This window comes from Hirundo rustica, chromosome 19, assembly GCF_015227805.2.
Source record: "Hirundo rustica isolate bHirRus1 chromosome 19, bHirRus1.pri.v3, whole genome shotgun sequence".
NCBI classification, from domain to species: domain Eukaryota; kingdom Metazoa; phylum Chordata; class Aves; order Passeriformes; family Hirundinidae; genus Hirundo; species Hirundo rustica.
This window is the reverse complement of record NC_053468.1, coordinates 9339082-9360641: the sequence shown is the minus strand read 5'-3', so window position 1 is coordinate 9360641 and position 21560 is coordinate 9339082. Positions and strand designations below refer to the sequence as shown.

Here is a 21560-nt window from a genome sequence, read left to right as displayed (position 1 = left end):
GGTGTCTGTAGCTTTTTCTGGACAGTAAATAGTGGGCATCATTACACATCTGACTTCTTCAAAAAGTATTACTTAACCATTTGGAAGGTCCTGTCATTTCAGCACAAGGGGTGTCTGACTGGGAGAGGGGCAATGAGATGGACAGCTCTGAACTGATGGGATGGACAGCTCTGAACTGACTTTGGGATGGGATGGACAGCTCTGAACTGACTTTGGGATGGGATGGACAGCTCTGAACTGACTTTGGGAGAGGGGAAATGGGATGGACAGCTCTGAACTGACTTTGGGAGAGGGGAAATGGGATGGACAGCTCTGAACTGACTTTGGGAGAGGGGAAATGGGATGGACAGCTCTGAACTGACTTTGGGATGGGATGGACAGCTCTGAACTGACTTTGGGAGAGGGGCAATGGGATGGACAGCTCTGAATTGAAGGAGCCTGGGGAAGGCCACCACTGACCCAGGCACACTGAGAGCTGTCTTGTGTGTGTTTTTCAAATCTCAGCTGAACTGGTAATGTCAGACCAGAGAGACAGTGCTGGTGTTGCAATGAATTATCAAAGCAGAAAGGAACTTCCCTTATTAAGCAAAACATAAATTATGTATAACACTTTAAAATATACATCTCCACATATATTTACATAACATTTCTTCTGAGCAACCTGTGAATCCCTCTGTCCTCTCTCGGGTGCTCTAGGGAAGTTGTATTTGCTCTCTACTTCCTTTTAATTTGCCACAGTGCCAAGACAAAGGAAAAGTATTGTAAGAACATCAGAGAAAAACTGGATTTGATGAGTGGAAGGGGAACCAGGACTCTGCTCTCTCTGCCAGGTCTGGCAATGCAATGCTGTGAGCTGCTGAGAAGCCCAATAAACCTCAGAGCTCTCCACTCAGTACACTGCAAGGGAATGACAAAGTTAAATTAAAACCATGTTTGTAAGGAGCTGTGAAATTTTTTGCTGGAAGGTGCTGTGTAACTGTGAAGTTGGTTGCAGTGACTTCCCAGCTGCCACAGGGCTCAGACAAACCAGGATGATGATGGTGACAGGCTGACATTGAGCTGCCATCCACTGCTTCCTGTACAGAGCATTTCCTTATTACCTCCTCTGGTTTCACTCTCCTCTTCCAAAGAGATCTTACAGCCCTGAGACTGACCTCAGCTGACAGCTATGAAGGGCAGGCTCTGAAGTGTTCAGCTGAATGTTATCCATAAAGGCTGGCTCTGGGGAAGAAATAGACCTCTAAAATAATGTGACAAAGGGATGTGGAGAGAGAGTGCTACAGATTTCACACTTTCACAGAAAGAAAAAAAAAAAATCAGGCATCTGTTCCAGTGATATGTACAATTCAGCAAAAATTGCTAGCTGTGTGCCTTCAGGCTTAAATTTGCACAACGAAATGTATCCTTTAGAAAGGTATTTCTTTTAATGCCTGCTCAGTTCAGTTTTATTGGATTGGCCTATGGAGGACTCCATCTGGTATCTGTCATCCAAATCTACACAGACATGCTATCGATAAAATCCCCATTTCCAAAATGTGGGCTAGTTAAAAGTAGGGCCAGACTGCTGGCTGGTACAAATTGGGCTGACTGATGTAGCTATCCATGCTTTTTACCAGCAAAGGATATGACCTACAAAATCCCCAATTTAGATACTCTTTTGGGACAGGGCTTTCTTTATATTCTGTGCTGTAAAGCATGTGGCACAGAGGACAGGGAGCCATGATTAAAACACTCAAGGATTGTGATGGTACACATAGTAAATAGTAATCTAATTGCAGCAACAGAAAGATTTCTGTGGTCATTGCTCTGTCAGAACAACTCGTGTGTCACTCGGTGAATGACCAGAATTCTCCATGGAGAAGAACGCTCTCCACAGGGCTGCCATCTCAGACCCTTCCACAGCACTTCAGGTAGAACAATAAAAGGCAGAGCTTGTGCTATTGTTGGCCATGTTATATCAATTCATTAATTATAAGTCAACTGAGTCTCTCTAGACACTCAAGTACTTCTCATAAAGACAGTATGTAGCCCAAAGAAACACATTCTTTCCCTCCACAGCTTGGGGTAAAAAGAGGCCATCTGACTTCTCAACTATGCAGAACATTTTAACTTCATTAACTGGCCTTCAGCTGTTTCCAAAGAGCTGAGTGTTTGCACACAGAAAGACATTGTATCAAACTTTAAGAAGTTTACTGAACCGGCCACTAGACCTAAGTTGCCTCTTCCTCTCCCGAACCCCCAAAGCGAAGATTTTAACAAGGAACCATCCCAGAAACTAAATCCAGCTATGCCTCACACCCCTGGGGGAAGTCCAGCAGGGTTACCCCGAATTCCTGCGCTGCAGGAGCTGCACTTACGTCGCTGAGCCTTTCCCGGGAGCTGCTCCGGTGGAAGCCCTTGGACTCCCCGCTGGCGCTCTCGCTGTCGCTGTCTCGGCAGCTGTTCTGGCCTGGCTTGAGCTGCAGCACACAGGAAACACAAAGACAGCAAGAGTTGAGCCTGGCTCAGCAAAGTGCCCCTGTCCCACTCTCCTTTAACCCCCCCAGGCCCCAGCACTAGTGGGGTCATGGCTCTGATGCACTGTCCTGGGCAACGTGTCCTGTGCCCTGGCACAGCCCATGGACACCATGGACACCGTGTCCTGTGCCAGAGCACAGCCCAGGGACACCATGAACACCATGGACACCATGTCCTGTGCCCTGGCACAGCCCATGGACACCATGGACACCGTGTCCTGTGCCAGAGCACAGCCCATGGGACACCAGGGACACCGTGTCCTGTGCCAGAGCACAGCCCAGGGACACCATGAACACCATGGACACCATGGACACCGTGTCCTATGCCAGGGCACAGCCCATGGACACCATGGACACCATGGACACCACGGACCTGTGCCCTTGCACAGCCCATGGACACCATGGATACCATGGACACCATGGACACCATGTCCTGTGCCAGGGCACAGCCCATGGATACCATGGACACCATGTCCTATGCCAGGGCACAGCCCATGGACACCATAGACACCATGGACACCATGTCCCTGTACCAGGGCATGGCACAGGGGCACACACAGGGACACCACGGGCACACAGCCTCCGTGGGAGCTCCAGGTGCTGCAGGCAGGACAAGGCAACACTCATGTCTCAAGACAATCACAGTCTGAGACCTTCATCTGGGAAACTTCTGGATTTCTCAGGGTATTTCTGCCATGGATGAAGCTTTTGGAGTTTGCATCACAGTGCAGCACTCAGCATCAGCTCCTCCCTCACTACAGCAGAAGAGCCTGGAGGACCTGAGATCAATGGGAGTCTCCCAGGGGAAGAAGAGGTCACCAGTCCAGAGAAGCCTTTCTTTTGCTGGACTAGCCCTGAACCACACTGCCTGGTACTCTAAACAATTCTCAACTAACAAACCTCAATGTTCATAAAGGATCTACTTAATAGGTATCAAACTGCTTTTGGTTTTCAAACCAGCTTTAATGAACTTTACTGCGTTGTAATAAATAAAAAGTACAAAAAACCCCTAAACTATATTTTCATTACAATTGAGAACACATCTGCTTTCTCTTACACTTTGGACTGTTCAGGTCACCACATTACACAGCAGTGTACTGAGAGAAACACCACAGACACCCATTACCTATGTCCATGACCACATATACACCTAGATATCAAGAGGAAGATATGATCCACATCTACTGCAGTGCTGAAAATGCATAGCTTTGTTTAAAGTATCCTTCTCTATGTTTTGCTTGAATGTATTAAATTTTTCATTTAGCCTTGCTGATACTTTGTTTGAACTAACTCTGGAGGTTAGTACTGGCAAGAAGTCTCTTTCAGAAATTTAGACTTAAAAACACAACATAAATACTGGAAGCAGAAGTAAATGCAGAGAAAATACTCGGTGAGGTACCTAATGAAATAATTTATGAGAGAACTACTACATTCACCAACACTCATATAACAAACACCAAACAAGTCCTGCTAACTTATTCTAATTGTTAATATGATGATGGTAAATTCCATTCAGATTGTACTGGGGCAGGTATTCATTCATCTTCATGCCATGACTAGAGACCAAAGGTTCCTCCTCCAACACTCTCCATCACCATTTTTCCCCCTCTTTCTTCTCCCTCTCATTTATTTCCAGTTCCCCCAGAAACAAGCACACACAAAAATTCACACAAATGCGCTTTTACAGGTGCACACAAATAAAACCTACACTTTGCTGATGTTTTCCCACTCTGTTCACCCACAGCCACAGCTGCTCCCTCCCAGGGTCACTGAATGGGCACAAAAAGTATCCTCACCCTCAGGTTATCACTTTCTCCCTACCACTGCCAGAGCAAACTGCATCTGCAAGTTTGGTATTTGTGTGCCACTTCTTAATCCCTTACTCTCCTCACTAGTAAAGGGCAGCTTTGGGTGCTCTCCATCAGTCAAATTAAAGTAAGGACATAAAGTCCACGAAACTAAAAGTTCCAACGCGCAACTGAGTGGCAATGCATGAGCACAACTGCAAAAAACCGGCACAGGCATACTCTCAGCTCAAAGAAAATGTAGCAGAAGGACCAGAGCGATTTGTCAGACACTTACAATTCAATAAATAAACGAAATATCCCACGGCTCAGCCAGAACATTTCCAGTAAAATGATTTTTATTTCCAATGGAACGGTTTATCGGTCAGATCTAAGAGATCTTGGGAGCAGTTCTTGGAGGCAGAGGGGAGGATAACGAATTCAAGAAGTCTTGCACTTCATATATAACTCACTGATCTTATCTAGAACCTCCGTGTCCTGTAATTTTATGGTCCCAAGTTTAAAATTTAACCACCCAAAGGAAAATGGATCAAGTTTCCCTGACTTGGTCTTTTGTCAACCTCCGCCCAATGATGGAAAAACTCTTACTGCAAGTGGGGTTTTAAGATTTTTTTTTTTCCCAGTCTCAGATTTTATTTCTAGAACCCAAATTTAGTTTGTGCACAGTCTTCACACATTAGTTATTTGCTAATTAATCATAGCAGTTTTATGATTCTTCTACATCATGAATTCCAGCTATTTACAGAGAAGAGAAGAAAAACCCAGCAGATGTCATTTTTCTAGACACAATTTACAAGGAGTAAGAGAATATGATGAAGATATCTGAGCCTGAAACTCTGTAGAAAAAAAGTGAACTGCATGGACTAGACAGCAAACTCAGAAATAAGTCCAAGTTAAGATTTATAAGCTTTCCATATTTTCTTATCTTTTTTCCAAGTTGAGTTTCTCCACGTGCCAAACTGTTGAGGGTTTACATTTTATTCCAGAACCCATCAATCTGTGTTAAATTAAAAAAAGTAAAGCATGGAAATGTGCCCGTTGTCTTCTCTTAAGAACCTAAAGTTACACTCAAACGCACATGAGAACACTTAACGTGGACAGGCCACGGGTCATTTCATTTCAATCTATTTGCACAGATTCAGCTGCTCAAAACAATGCTGCAACAACACAGTGCTGCTAAAAAGGTCCACAGATAACAGACTGGATCCTTAGTTACACTGTGTGCATCTGGTGCATCACCCTGGAGCTCACAGGAACCCTAAAATCAGTTTCCCCATAGAAATGCAACTTTCCTTGGAAAAAAATTAAAGTGCAATGTTGACAACTCTTGTTCCTCTACTGTTCCTGGCAGGATGCCCCATGCAAACAGCAACACCAGCATGAAAACCCCATTGTGCCTCCTCAAGGCACCTGGGGACTGGCAATGGTACTGAGGGAAGGGCTGGAGCTGTGCCAGGGAGGAACAGGTTCGATTTTAGGGAAAGATTCTTCCCCCAGAGGGTGCTGGCACTGCCCAGGCTCCCCAGGGAATGGGCACAGCCTGAGGCTGCCACAGCTCCAGGAGCTCCCAGGGATGCCCAGGGTGGGATTGTTGGGGTGCCTGTGCAGGGACAGGGGCTGGACTGGGTGATCCCTGGGGGTCCCTTCCCACTCTGGTTACTCTGTGATTCTACCCCACATTAACACAGCTTTCATCCTCTAATTTGCACCAGGCAGAGTGAACGAGGGTTTACAAAAAGTGTGCTTGACTCTGTGCTTTCTCTGCACAGTGGGAATGAATTTATCCATGAAGGGATCCATCTAAAGGGTCTCACAAAGAAGAAATACAGATGTTTTCTAAACTGAAAGCCCAAACCCCTAAAAACTCAGGGCATCTCTGGCTCACAAGGCACATGCACCGTCTCAGGGACTCCCCTAGAGAGAGATGGGGTACGTGCAGAAAAAGCACCTCAAGACCACTTGCTCGGGCTGAACAACACAGGAACTCGATCCTGGAGCACACCCACAGGTCCTAAACTTTTCTAGGTTTTGGTCACTCTTAGCATTGCATTTTTGGAAATCTTTCATTGTACTACAGAACCCGTTAGTTTGTAATGCCTTGGGATCTGCTGGAGGACACCAGAAGTGAGGCAGAACTGGATAAAGCTGTAACTTCATTTCTATTAAAGGAAAAGGCCAAAAAGCCCATTTGGAAGGGTGGCTGCTGGCTGAGGGCTGGGCTGGGGCTCAGCAGAGGGTTTTATTTCTGATTCTTCACTACACCTGCCCCAAACAGTAAGAGGAATAGGTCATCCCTGCTTTCCAAAACTGGATTGTTTGGAGGATTTTTTCTACCAGGGCAGTTTCCCCGGTGGGTGATGGCGGATTCCACTGCACCCCAGCCAGGGACAAAGGGCTGGAGGAATGAAGCTGAGCTGGGGCAGGCAGAGAGGGGCATTGCAATTTTTGTTGTCATTTTGACTACTCAAATGTATTTTTCTGGACAGCAAATTGCATTTTTTTCCCCAAGTGGAGACTGTTTTGCCCATGACAATAATGTGTGACTTCCTTGCCTTTACCTCACACGTTTCCTCTTCCCTCCCCTGCCCTGCTGAGGAGGGGGCGTGAGAGGGGCTGGGGGGAATTTGGCCTCAGCCACGATGTAGTTTGGAGCACTTGCTGCTCACGGGCTGAGTGACAGAACTTCAGTCACAACACTGCTGCCCTGCAGGGTATTGAGGAATGCAGGCAAAGCTGGAGACTGGCATGAGGGACCCAGACAGCGACAGGGACACTGAGGGCACGGAGAGGAGAGGCACAAGGTATGGAACACCAAGGCTGACCAGAGAGACTTGTTAAGGCCTGAAGGTCACACAGAAACCATCCAGAAATTATGAATAAACCAAAATAGATGCAGAAACATCAACATAAAACTGCTGTCATAGCAAGTGCTAACAGGAACTCTTCTTTCAGCCCACGGAGAGATTTTCAGGTGACTCGGAATCAAGCAGAACTATTTTTGCAGCAGGGAAACACTCAGCCCTACTTTGTGACAGCGAAAGTGCAAACTGAATATTCATGTGTGTCCAGGGAAAGCAGCTCTCTGCTATGCTCCTTCTGCCATTCAGTGTTACAGGGTAAAGCAGAGCTGAACTCTTGGGCTTAGGAGTGGGACAGACATGGAGGAACAGAGTTAGTGTGCCATGAGAGGAGGGGCACAAACAACACTCCTGAGGGTAATCCATGACAGCAGGGCTCTCTGTGGCCTCTTCTCTCAGACAGGAAAAGGAGGAAGGACAGAGTCCATCATGTTAAGAGGTGTAAGGGAAGATGGAAGGGCAGCTGAGCCCCAGACTCCAGGGAGCATCTTCCTCTCGGGACCACAGTTGGCTGTGCTGGATCCCTAAGCCACTTTAGGTAATTCCATAGCAGCATACAACAGAAAGCAAAATAAATAAACCTGCTGAGAATTTGGCAAAAGCCTTTTTCACAGAGCTTATATATCATGTCAAAAACACCCTAATGTGGCTCTCCTGAGATTTTTTTAATTTTAAAATATATTTTAAAAAATATGTAACTTAAAAAACCCCGCACCATTTGGCAGCAGTAAATCTATAGCACAGTTTCGAGGTGCCTGAGCTTCTGTGCCACATGGAATTAAAGGATTATTTCACTACATTATACTTTAAAGTTACGAATGCTAACACCTCTCCCTGTTACAGCACAGCCAGCAAGCAGAGCCTTTACCAGAGCCCTAAAGGAAGGGAACACCTGCTCCTGAGAGATGGCAGAACCCTGCTGTGGGGAGGAGAATTGCAGGCTTTCACTTTTGCCTGTCATTCTTTATTTGCACAGCTTTTGCAAGGGTGAGGCAGCCCCAGCTCCTGCCTGGGTGAGTGTATTCCCCAGCTCAGCTGGAGTCCTACATGTGCCATTAGGAATGCTTCCCAACCCCCAAAATCCTCAACAGCACAGCGCAACCCCACTCATGACAGGAGTTTGGGCACACATTTCCACCTGCTCCTTAGGGCCTGTCTCCCTTTGCTCTCTGGGCTTTTCCCAGCACAGAACAGGACTCAAGAGTGGGAATTTCTGTCATTTCTGGCAGGCACCCCCTTCTCCTCAGCGAGGCACACACGGATCCAGGCAGCAGCACAGACAAATCAGGCAACTGCTGCTGAGTGCAAGCTGCTCCAAAGGGCAGGGAGCAACAGCCTGGGAGAAGCCAGTGAGATCCCAGTTACCCCAGCACAGACCAGCTCTGCTGGGCCATCCCAGGCTCCAGGCAGGGACTGACATCCAGAGTGGCAGGGTGGCACAAAGAGCCCCTGCCCTGGCCAGCAAACACAGACCTGATGCGTCTTCAACCAGCCAGAAAAGAGCAGCAGCAGATTTCATGCAGAACTGAGTATCAGATTGCAAAGAAAACATATTTTATCTCTGATCAAGAACAAATCTGGCTGTATGAAAACAAATAAAAGGAGAGCTGCGTAGCAAGAAATAACCAGAAAACAACAGTGTAAATCAAGTGTTGTTACTTCTGATTTCAATCATGATTATTAACAGCTGTCATGTGAAAACTCCTATTTTATGTCTCTCCTGCTACTGACAGAAGTTAGACAAATACTCCTTATCCAGCACTCCCATGTCCCCCACAGCATTAATGGTGGTTCAACACAGTGGTTTGTGTCTGGAGCAACACCTCTCCACTGCACTTCTAACAAGGCCAAGCACATCACAGCTGCCTAAACAGGGAGCAGCACAAGGAAAGCAAATCAGAGGTGAGATAATGAGGAGGAAGAATATTTACAGCACATGAGTTTAGGCAGTAAATATGAAAAAAGAATTCACACCGTGTGTGGACTCTGAACATTATTAATACAAAGACATTTTTCACCTCAGGGAAGAAAAATCTTGTTACCTGAGACATACAATAAAACATTAGGAGAGGCTCTCTGTTTACCTCTTGATATACAATCTTATGGCAACCAATGCAGATGCTCCAAGGAATTGCCAGCTTCCGAGGATCCAGGCCTCCATGCCATCATCCTGGGATCTGACATCCCTACCAGAAATGAAACTTATTTTTTTTGCTTACCTGTATGGTAAAAGTGAGGTAAACCAACAAAGACAACATCTTATCTTTTGTCTCCTTGCTACCTTAAATTGGAAGAAAAAGTAAATTTCCTGTTCCAAAACTCTTTCTATGAAATAAAAAAACCCCAAACCAAACAAAAAAAAACCAAACACATGTGCATTCTTTCAATTTCCCGTTGGCAAAAAACCAAATCTGAATTGAACAAATAACTACAAACAATTTTCTAATCAGCTGGATGATACAGAACAAGGGTGTCTTTAACTCACTTATTCTACAGCACTGCTGGTCATTTCCTGCTGCCTCTGAGCTGCTCCAGAGTCTGCTGCTGCACTTACTCAACAAATCGGAGCAGAGGAACTCATCCCCCACAGCCTCAGATGGGGGAGATCCACCAAAGGAGCAGAGCTCCCCCCCTGTGCTCCCGGGGAGAATTTGGCTATTTAGCATTGTTATTGCAGACACACCAAGTGATGGGGCTCTGCTGGCAGGAGCAGGAGCCGAAGCAACACGGGCTAAGAATAAACAGCATCCTCGCCAGGCGGGGGTGTGGGAGGAAGAAACAGGCTTTTATTTCCAGATCCTCTTCTCCTTCATTATATGCTTGGGCAACCTTAGATCCACAGCACACAGAAGGTACTCTGAAGGAGGTCTGTAGCTCTGTTTTATCTAAGTTTCACAGAGAATGCAGCCCATCATTTTTTCTGTGCTGTTTATACAGAAATCAAAGATAAATTTGGCATAAACTCATCACACCCTAGAATCATACATACATTATACACCATGGAAAGTGTAACAGACTCGCTCTGTTCCCCAGCTCCTGTTAAGAGTGGTATGAAACAGCAAGCTGTTGGCAATTGCATCAAATGAAGCGTATTTCAGCACTCTTCAAAAGCTGAATTGCAAAAAAATATAGGCTTCTCCTGACCCTTTGCATTTTGATGGTTGCACAGTGAGAAACACGGCCTTTAAAATTACACCTTGCAAAGCTCTCCATTGTACCAATCAATCTGTGCCAGCAGCCTGCACAGCCCAGGCTGGGAGCAGAGCGGGATGAGCAGCCAGGCTCGGCTGCTTGGGCACAGCCAGAGCGGCTGCAGCCAGGGCGGGACCCAGCTGCCCTCCCAAGCTTTACCCAGCACTGCTGCTGAGCTTCTTTGTGTCCCAGCCTGCATTTCCAGGGCCTCCCTAGGCCCTGTGTAAGGGGAACTAGTCTTTGGTTAAAAACCACCTCCAAGAAACACAGCTATGTAGTATCACAGGAGTGCCATCCTTATCCGCATGGATATACATCCATCAACTTCCTCATCCATTCACCATCCGTCCATCCATCCCTCCATCCACATTCTGATCCATCCATCCATCCCTCCATCCATCCCTCTCTCCACATTCTGATCCATCCATCCATCCATCCATCCATCCATCCATCCATCCCTCCATCCACATTCTGATCCACCCATCCATCCATCCATCCATCCATCCATCCATCCATCCATCCATCCATCCTTCCATCCATCCATCTCTCCATCCACATTCTGATCCCTCCATCCCTCCATCCCTCCATCCATCCCTCCATCCACATTCTGATCCATCCATCCATCCCTCCATCCACATTCTGATCCCTCCATCCATCCCTCCATCCATCCCTCTATCCACATTCTGATCCATCCATCCATCCATCCATCCCTCCATCCACATTCTGATCCCTCCATCCACATTCTGATCCCTCCATCGACATTCTGATCCATCCATCCATCCATCCATCCATCCATCCATCCATCCATCCATCCATCCATCCCTCCATCCACATTCTGATACCTCCATCCATCCATCCATCCATCCATCCATCCATCCATCCATCCATCCATCCATCCATCCATCCATCCATCCACATTATTATCCTCACATGTTCAATTTCTGGCTGTTATTCAGCCATTTACATCATTTACACTTCTTGCTTCTGCTCTGCACATCCCCAAACCAGATTTTAAGTGGAATGGGGAGAGATATGAGCTCTTGCTATGGTGCCTGTCTCCCCTTTCCCCAGAAGTACCCAACAAGGAGCAGTGCACATGCCCTGGCTCCAACACTTTCCACCGGGAACTGCTTTTTGTGGTCCCATTCAGAGAAGGAAGAACCAAGCTGGCAATTTTACGCCAAGATTCCGTGTCTGTTTCAGAGCACGTGGCAATGATGAGTTTCCAGATCCTTGCTAGACCATTATCAGCTCTGGTTTTGGTGGTGACAGGCACAGGGGACTCAGGGCCTCTGTCCCAGCCTCATCCCTGGACCTGTGAGGAGTTCCTGTCACACAGGAAAGGTCAGGTGAGATAGGAAAGTGAAGGCAAACACCACTTTTAACCTGAATCTTTGGAAAGGGGAGAGAACAGAAATATTATCCCACTGAGCCCAGTGTCTGATACCCAACTTTCTACAGAAGGCCTCTGACTGCCTTTGAAATGTGTAATTTAGTGAAAGAACACTTAAGTAACAAGATCAGATTGATCACATGATGAACAAATAACAAATAGGCGAGGCTGAAAAACTCCAGAGCTGCAGCTGCACCTCTAGAACTGTCCACAGATCCAGCTAAGAGCCTCCACCCACTTTAATGAGGGGAAACACAACCCCAGGGTAGCTCCTGTAGAGCCCCACTTGGTCCAAGCCCACAGGATGGTTGCTCCTCATGTGCAGAGGAGATGGAGGAAGGGATGAAACCTTTTGGAATATCTACAGAGGTGAAGCAGCCTGAGAAAGAGCAGAGTGACTGTACTCAGCAGCTTGAATTAAGTCACGGTGAGAACCATCCTTTCCTTCCTCAAAGCAGACCACTAATGTGACACCCAGCTAACATTACAGAAGTAAATAAATGTCTTGGAGGAGGAAGTATCAGTATTCATGGGTGGACCTCGAGAAGCTTACCACTGCTAACGTAAAGGAGCCCTGTTATTTCATCGTTCAATACAAGCCCAGAATAAATATTTAATAATTTGGTGGCATAAATAACGATTTGAAGGTTGAGCTATTGGCTTAAAACTATAATACTATTTTAAGCCGTTTAACTGCCCAGCTAGATAAATTATTCAAGACTTAAAAGTCATCCTGTGGTCTCTGTACAAGGAGAAAACTAGGAAGTTGTAACAATAATGACAAAAGCAGGGCAAGATCAATCAAACCACATGATCGCTAACACAAACAAGCAGCAATTAAGCAGCAATCAAGGCCAATCTGACTGGGGTTGATGTCCTTTTATGCCAATACTCTCAGCCCAAAGAGCAAAACTTAATAATGTTTTGCAATTTATCAAGGGAGCCATAACTCTGCTCTCAGTGACTTGGCCAAGAGGCTATTATGATAGTATTTCTCTATAATTTAATAATGTGAAGGAAGGCGGGGGGAGAGGGAGTAAAAGCATTTTGACATATAACTCACATCTATACATATTGTATTTTCCTCTTGCTTGAATGATAGAAGCAGAAGTCACAACAATATACCTCAGTACCAATTTGTTAGCAGGAAAGGGAAGCTGAAGTATCTGGCAAAGAAAATCTATTTGAAGCAGCACAGAAGGGAAGGGAATGAAGCATCTGAATTCATTAGCAGCTGTCATTGATGTGGAGATGAGTTTAGTCATCACAAATAACTCAGGAGAAAAGCAAAGGGAGGAACTATTGTTGAAGTTGTTTAAATCTGGATTAGTTCTGACAGATGGCAAGGTGCCACTCGGGGGAACACTTGTGGTGCCCCTCCACCCTGTCAGAGGGGAGCTCTGAACAGAGTCAGCATCCCAGCATCTTGAGGGAAGCTCAGAACACACTCAGCTATCCCAGCGTTTTGGTTTTTCATTTTTCTTTTTGCATACCTCTCTTCCTCCCTCATCCCAAGCAATAATGTAAAATACATTGCAGCACCGTGCTTTCACCTTGGACTACTTTTGCCAATTAAAATAATGAGCCCTCCTGTCTGCAAATGTCAAAAAAAAAAAAAAAAAAAAAAAAAAATCTCCTGATCAATCTTGTAGTCTGTCCTCTGTCAACAGCGACCAAAAGTGATTTAATGCTTGATAGATCTGATGAGCTGGTTGCCTCAGTCCAAATCCAAAACTATCTTAATTTCCAGAAAATCGTTCTGCTGGGCAGCGTTACTCGTACCTGTGCTGGCAGCCTCAGCAGAGAGGTGGCATCAGGGTAAGACCCAATGCCCACCAGAATCCCAGGGGACAACTGCAGGACTGCCACCGGCTTCAAGGGATGCAGAAGCCATTTAGGGAACTGGGTGTCCACCATAAGTACTTGACAGATGGTTTCTGTGCCTAATACTGATAAAAACTCCTAATTTAACGTCTCTTTTCTATGCTTTAAAATGGTACTAACCTTACCCATCTTGAATATATAGTCATATATTAGATAAGTGGAGCTTTATTATTGTTTCAAGATAAGTGCAAAAAATCTATAATAGAGGACTACTATCAAATTACAGTTACTTGAATTAATCCTCATCCTGGCATTTAATAATTTGTAAAGTGCTTATTCAGAAAAAGGTCAAAAATCACTTGGAAAGATATGTTAATGGCTCTCTAAGTAATGTTTAGACTTGCTGAATAAATTTTCACACTTAAGTCACGTATAACAAGCATTACAAGATGTATTATAAATCGTGCTCTTCACACTGGAGCGCTGTGTGTACATACATGTTACAGCCTCCCCAGCAGACAGCACTTCAGCACTGAGTCAAATTCACCTCAGCTGAGGAAAAAAGTGAGCTTATCCTTGCTGTTATGCCAGAAACAGATTCAATTTATGCTCTCATAAAGAGGAATATTTACCTGAGTCAGGACCTGCAGGAGCCCATTGTTGTTTATTTACATGATTAAAAAACCCATCAGAAATGATAACCCAAATAACTGCCAACCCCCAACTTCCCCAAAACTCAGCCTTAAAAAAAAATAATTCAAAAAAGAATAGCTGTAAATAATTGGAAATGGAGGAAGACAAAGCCCTGTGCTGATGGATCAACATGGAACCCCCTCCATGCTTTGAAATATTTGGGCTTTAAAATGACCCACAAGACTTAAAAACTAAGTATCAGCATGTGAGAAAGTACCATATTACAGTTTAAATCAACCATTATACAGGCTCAGCAAGCATCAGCACGCTCCTTCCATGCACTAAAAAACGTCAACTTCTCCTTGGTGAATAATAATTTGTGAAATAAAGCAGGCATGCAAAATATGGGTGGCAGGCAGCAAATGCTGAGATTTGGGGCACCAAGGTGTTTTAAAATTGTTTTTCACTTTTGCATCCAGCATCTACTGAAATCTCAACAGATCAAAGTTTTGCAGACAAGGAAAAAAAAAGCCTACAAAATTAATAACTATTTAAGTATTCTGTTTCATCATGATAACAAACAGATGGTTTTAATATTCTAGAGGCTAATTTCTGAACAATTAAAAACACAGCAAGACATTAACATCTAATGAAACATTTTAACTACCAGTATATGCATCTGCCATTAATTTCCACACAGTAAGGTCTTGGTTCTCTTCAATCTGTTCTTTATTAAGGAAAGTTTTTCCACTCTGAATTTAGTGAAGTAGAGAATTAACAACTGTTTTCAATCAGCAATCAGCATGATATTTCGCCAGTGTGCATTGAAACCGTCCACACTATCAGACATAAATTTACTCCTATGATGGCTTTGATCTGCACACTGAGTGGAGATGTTAGAGGGGAATTAATTTTATAATTCCATTTTCATTTAGAACATAGGAATTAACCCCTCACAGATCTCATGTCCCTTTTTAGCTACTATAGATAAAGGACACCTACTTAAAATGTTGTGCCTTACACATTACTTACAACCCAGCCAAAAATAAACTTCTTTTTTTTTTTTTTTTTTTTTTAATCAATGAAAGCTTTCTCATGCAAACCATATGGAAATAAAGTTCTTCAAAGGACAGGGGAATCCTATATTTATGAGCCCCTAATTTATATTTCCTTTGCTCATCTGTGATAAGAACATGGGGTAGTATTCATCAAAGCTCTACTCATGCAAACACTAGTTGCTATTAAAAAAAATTCTATGCCCCATACAAGCTAATTCCTGTGTTCCCTCTTCAGATATGCTGCTTAGAACTGCTGATTAACTTTTCTGCAGGTTTTCCCCAATTTAGCAGGGCATGATTTAAATTAAGCTGAGGCAAGTCCTTCTCTGCGCTCCCAGGGTGCAGCAAAAGGCTGATGTTATTCAATATTTGTTGTCATCGCCTGGCTACTCTAGGAATGAAGCCAATAAATAAATATCTTGAGGAATAACTCCAAACACCTCCCTGTGGGGCTGGAACACAGGCTCCCCATGCATTAAACACGTAGGCACCTCTCTGAGTGTCTCTGGTTTTCAAAAGGGTTAATTTAGCAAGGAACTGGGAATGATTCTAACAGAAACCACATTCTGTCCACGTTCCTGTTTTGCTTTTAATCATGTAATTTATGTAAACATGGAATTGCAAGGCTAAACTAATAAACATTGAAAAAAGCCTTGAGAAAACATAGATTTAGGGAAGGAGCCAGCTGCAGGACTGTGCCTCCTGGATTCACTTTGTGGCGTTCAGAGGGGATTTCATGGCGCTCCAAGAAATGTTTGTACTGCAGTTAAGGAGAACAAGAGACATTCTGGTTACTGCTTCAAGTCAGGAGAAACATGGCCATGAACCTGGGGCTTCTACCTGCAGACTGATCCGCTACCAAGGGGTATTACCTGCTCCATCTCCCTCCCTCTGATTTACACCAGAAATAACATTATGAGCTCAATGCATTTCCAACAATAATTACGTCTTTCCATAGAAATTTCTGTAACAGACATCTAGAGCAAAAACACATCCCATCCCTGTCACACCCTGCTCTGAGTGCCTGAACCCCCTCAAAGGCTCGGCCTGAACAAAGCTGGCTCTGCCTCAGTACTTGCTATTTTCCTTTTTTTTTTTAAATAGGCTATTACAGGTTTAATGCCAGATCCAGAGAGGCTGAGAACACCCACAAACCTATTTGGAATTTGGATTTCCAAAGTCTAAAACCAGAACAGTAGTTAGGTAAGAAAGGACATGAAAGATTATTTATTTGACTTCAAGCACTGTCATCACTATGAATTTTGGGGATTAGGGCTGGGAGTTTCCGATGTGCCGAGCAGAGGCAGGGGTGTAACCTCACTGAAAGACAGTGAGCTCTTGGCTCAATTTAGATCCACTTTGGGGGCAGTGAAATATGGCTGAAGTGGGGTCCCAGGAGATGCCAGATGGGATTTCAAGAGACCCTTCCAGCCAGTCATATCTGGTTCAGAGAAATGTGCACACTGAAATGACTGCACTGGGAGTTTGCCATGTAACCATTAGCTCTATAACCACCATTAATATACCTTGGAGGCTTTGCCTTATTTTTATATGTCAGACGGTTTCAGGCTAGCACTGCATTTAGTGAGGAGAGCACAATATTAAAATGTGACTTTCATACTTTTTTATGCTCCAAGTGCCTGGATCTACTCTTGGCACACTACAAAAATAATACTTTTATGATTCAGTTTTTCCATGAAATATTTATAATACAAGTATTGAGTGATGGAAGTGCCAGAATATTACGATTGCTGCACTTGAATTCCCGGAGATTGGAAGCTTTTGTTTGGTCTAGCAGCGTGAAGGAAAAGCGTCCTGCTAAACATCTGTCTCTCCCTGCAGAACCACATGGGAAATTAAGATTTGGGGGCAGCGCTGACTGAAGCATTGGAATCCTCAGCTTACCCACTGCAGCCTGAGTGCTGAGGAGTCTCAGCACTATAAAATCACAGCAGAGGAAGGTGCAGACCCAGGTGGTCCCCCAGCCCTGAGCCCAGAAGGACCCGGGGTCCCTGCATCCCTCCTGACAGGCAGACACTGAGCTAACCCAGCCCAAACCTGCTGCAGACACCCAGTGAGCTCTGCAGTGCTGCAGCTGCATTGGTGCAGTGCTGCTCTGCCTTCCCCTGCAGGAGTTACCTCCATAGCCCCAGTGCATCTCCTGCCTGCAGCGTGACCTTGTCCCGTGTCATGGATGTGCACAACACATTTCTCCTCTGCTCTCTGCAGCACCTTCCTGTGCTTGAAGACTGTTATCAGTATCTCCACTCCCTCTTTTAAAATTAAACTGCCCCAATTCTTCCAAGCCTCTCTCGCAGACCACGCTTTCAGACTTTCTCCATGTACTCCACGTATTTCTCGCACCGATTATTTCCCATTCCGAAGGGAAGCTCCTGCAAAATCCATTTGGAAATACCGAATCATAGAAATCATACTGATGCAAAATGACTATTAAATGAAATACGTAAGGATGAAATGGGTACTGAAGGCTGTGGCCTGCATTTAGCCAACTGAACTGGTCAGGCAGGTTCACTTCTGGGTGCCAGCCTTGAGACACCTGAAAATATCTCAAGTGATCACCTGAAGTGTTCTCAACACAAACCTTTTGAATTTATGCTGCTATTTCCCTCCTGGAAGTGCTGTTAACTTCTTTTTAAATAATACCAGATCTGTAAAAGATATTTCCTGAATGAAAGTAGTTACAAGTATGGATGCAATTTATAGAACTCTTCAGGAGAGGCTTTGTTTTGTTCACTGCACTTTGATTTAGATCTCTCCTCATTCAAAACCTTATCTGAAACAGGTCTTTTTCTAAATATAAGCGTTTTCAATAGAAATTTTTCTTCTTAGTAGTTTTTTTTTTCAGGGACCAAGTGTAATTCCTCATGATGCTTCCACAGCTGGAACTCATCTGCTGTAAGAAGCTGTTGTTGAAGTGATCTGGAGAAACACTTCTCCAATCCATTTTAACAGCTTTCAAAGATTGCTCAAAGATGCTCAACAGCCACGTTTTCCTTGCCAGGCCCTTCTTCCTCACTACTGCATTTAGTTACAGCAGGAGCACTGAATTAAATTAAAACTTAATTTGCCACTCACACAACAGCTAAGACAAGGAATGACAGAAGGAGATGTTGATGTTTCTGTGACAGGCTGAGGATTGCCTTTGAGAGGTCTACATGAAAACTACCATGAAAAAGGAGGAACAGGAGGGAGGCACGGGAGGAGATGCTGGCTGGGTGAAAGGCAATGCTATTACCTTCTTTTTAAGGCCACAGAAATGCCACGCTGTCAACCTCTGGCATCCCCCGGCAAACCATGGCAACAGCTGCTGGCTCTGTAGTAATAAACTGAACCAATTTAATAGCTTTTATTGTTCTGCTGTGATGTTTGAGCGCACCACTTCTTTCCTCCCAGGACTCCTGAGCCCGCAAGGGCAGCAATGAGAGAAGATCTCATTTACCTAAAAGCGCTTATAAATTTTTAATTTGCTTTAACAAGTAAATTAACAAGTCCCTCATTCAGGCAAGTTTTACGGCCTCTTGCCACTTGGGGAGGGCCATAAAAGTTTTATAGATAATCCAGAGCTACCGAGATTGCTCATAATAAATTGTCTGTTTCCTGTTATTTTATCAAACCATTGGGCTTCTAATGACTTAAAGTCACAGCTTCTTTATATCTACACTTTTTATGAGCCCATATTTATAAACTGTAAAGAATATCTTAAATTATACAAGGCCCCTGCTAATCATTACAAAGCCAGTTTTTTATTGGAGACGACCTTTTTGCTCACGCCCACCCAATAAATTTTAAGAGATTTAAGGGGGAAAAAAAAATCTTTTTGGAAACAGCACACTGATTGCACATTCTATTTTAAGATGTTGCTTTAGCCAAACTTTCATTAATGAATACTTTGAAGTGCACGGAACTCCCTCCACTCCGATTTCTAACAGTTCTTGAAATAGTTCTCAGGATACCAGGCACCTCAGGCAAGCCTGGCTCTGGGATTCAGGCTTGGGACAAGGCAACAGTGGAAAAACACCAGCTCTTCCCATAGAGAAAATGCTGCCTCCAGTGGGAGCTCAGTGTCTGCCCTCTGGAGCGCCGCTGGTGACACTGGGACAGAGCCCTCAGCCCTGAGCTGTCCCCACCAGGAGGTGCAGGCAGCAGTCACTGAAATGGGAGCTGGCACCCACGGCAAGGACACAGCAGCGGGTTTAAATCACAGCCCCAGCCCTGCCAGGTCACCGCCAGCCCTGTCCCCAGGTGCCACATCCTTAGAGCTGTCAAACCCCCCAGGACAGTGATCCCACCGCTGCCCTGGACAGCCAGGGCTGGACAACACTTCCCGTGAAAACATCTTCCCCGATACCCAACCTAAACCTCCCCTTGGTGCAACTTGAGGCCGTTTCCTTCTGTCCTGTCACTTGCTCCTTGGGAGAGGAGCCCAGCCCCATCTAGAAAGGGAGAGTAGGCTCTGAACTTGAGTGGCCATAAGGGTTTTGAGGGGTTTGGTTTTTATCTCACTGACTACATAGAGTGTGGTGAGACTAGATTCTAAAAGAGACAATCTCTCACTCTTCCAGTGAGATGAACTCCTCCTTCCCCTGGTTTCTGACACCGGAATTATGTGACAAAACTATAGGGAAAAATCACTGGTTATATTTCCCGGGATGGAGGGCAAGGAGAAGAGAAAGAATAAAGCTGCTGAAAGTTCTGTCCTCCAGAGACTTGAATATTGCAACTTGACTAAAACCTGGACTTGCTCTGAACTTGAGTTTGATACAAAGCTACAAGAAATGCAACTATGTTAATAATATAGCATAGGTAAAAATAATCTGTATTTTCTGTAAATCCAGAGTGTTATGAAAGCCTAAAACTACTTCAACTAAACAGGCGACGTGGAATTTAACTTTAAAATTCCCCATTACCTTTCCGTGAAATACAAGTCCGTGGAACTGGAAACATCATTTACCCTAAAGGAGAAAAATGCTGCAAGATCAGAATATCATCCTTTACTCAGCAGACCTTTCCTGCTTAATGGGAAATTCCAGCAGGACAGACAAGCTGTAAAAGCTCAGGATACTATTTTTGAGAGAGATACCAGGGCTGGCGCTAAATCCTGGAATATGCCCATTATCTGAAGCACTGAAAGTGCTTGAAGTTTTATTTATTGATTTTTTTTTTTTCAGTTTGAAAGTGCCATAGATTCATGTCTCACAATATCGGTCCAGTTTAAGATCCATTGTGTAATTACAACCGTGCTCATGTACTTTCATTCTTCAGTGTTATGGTTACCACAGGCCAATAAAAATAGGCTGCTGGAGAGAATGAACCTGTTGTTCAGGCATCATTGTACACTGGAGGAGAACTTGTTCAACTGTCAATAACTGTAAGTACAGTGGAAACAACATAAGAAAAACAAGCCATGAACCCCTCACCAAATGACAATTATCTTGTGTTTCGTGTTTCAGGTTGCAGATTCAGGGTTCTGCTCCTGCAAGCTCAGAAATCCTTGAGATGGAATGAAAACAACTGCAGAGAATGCCAGAGATCACATTTTTCCAATTCCCTGGAGTCCTTCTGGGTGACTGAAAGTCTATCTTATTTAAGAAGAACTTAACTATAAATTACCCACCACAGCAAATCCAAGGCCTCACCCATCTGTGCTCACACAAGATTCATCTCCCTGCATCAAGCATTAACCATTGTCTCATCACTTCCTAAAAGAATCTTAAATTAACAAGGAGGGTTGATGCCTTGGGAGGGCTGACCTGGAGCAGAGACTAGACAGAGCTAGAAAATAAAGTAGATTTTTATGGAAAGGCCTCCAGGATACACCTTGGGCAGAACAAGAACCTGGACAGGGCTACATCCAAGGTCAACTAAGAATGGTACCAAAACAGACAAATGGTCACGAGGTCTCACACTTTTATAAGCTTTAGTCCATTTGCATCTTGGGGTTTAATTGTCCAGTTACAGCTTCAGGTTGTGAGGTCCCATTCCTCTTGTTTCCCTCTTCAGCCACCACTGTTTGTGCTTTTGGGCCTGAAACTTGTACTCGTTGTCCTTTGCCCTTAGCAGGAAAAGAATTTGTTTTGTCTATCTACTCTGTGAAGAGAGCTGATTGACACTGAATGTGAGGCTTGGAACTACATACCTGGGCAGCACAGAATCTTGAAAAACTGAAAAGCTTGAAAAGCTTGAAAAGCTGAAACTTAAGGCATCAGTCTCATACAAAGATGATAAAGGAACAATATCCCAAGGATCCTACATTATAAGAG

The 21560-nt window shown here is 44.4% G+C and overlaps 1 protein-coding gene across 2 annotated transcripts in view; it reads right to left on the bottom strand.

Moving 5' to 3' along the window:
• Nucleotides 1–21560, bottom strand: part of AUTS2 (activator of transcription and developmental regulator AUTS2) — a 771484-nt gene that overhangs the window by 419036 nt on the left and 330888 nt on the right. For both annotated transcript variants that reach the window (XM_040082301.2, XM_040082302.2), the window contains exon 3: nt 2358–2459. In XM_040082301.2, the coding sequence (XP_039938235.1) occupies nt 2358–2459 (102 nt within the window). The remainder of the gene's footprint in view (nt 1–2357; nt 2460–21560) is intronic.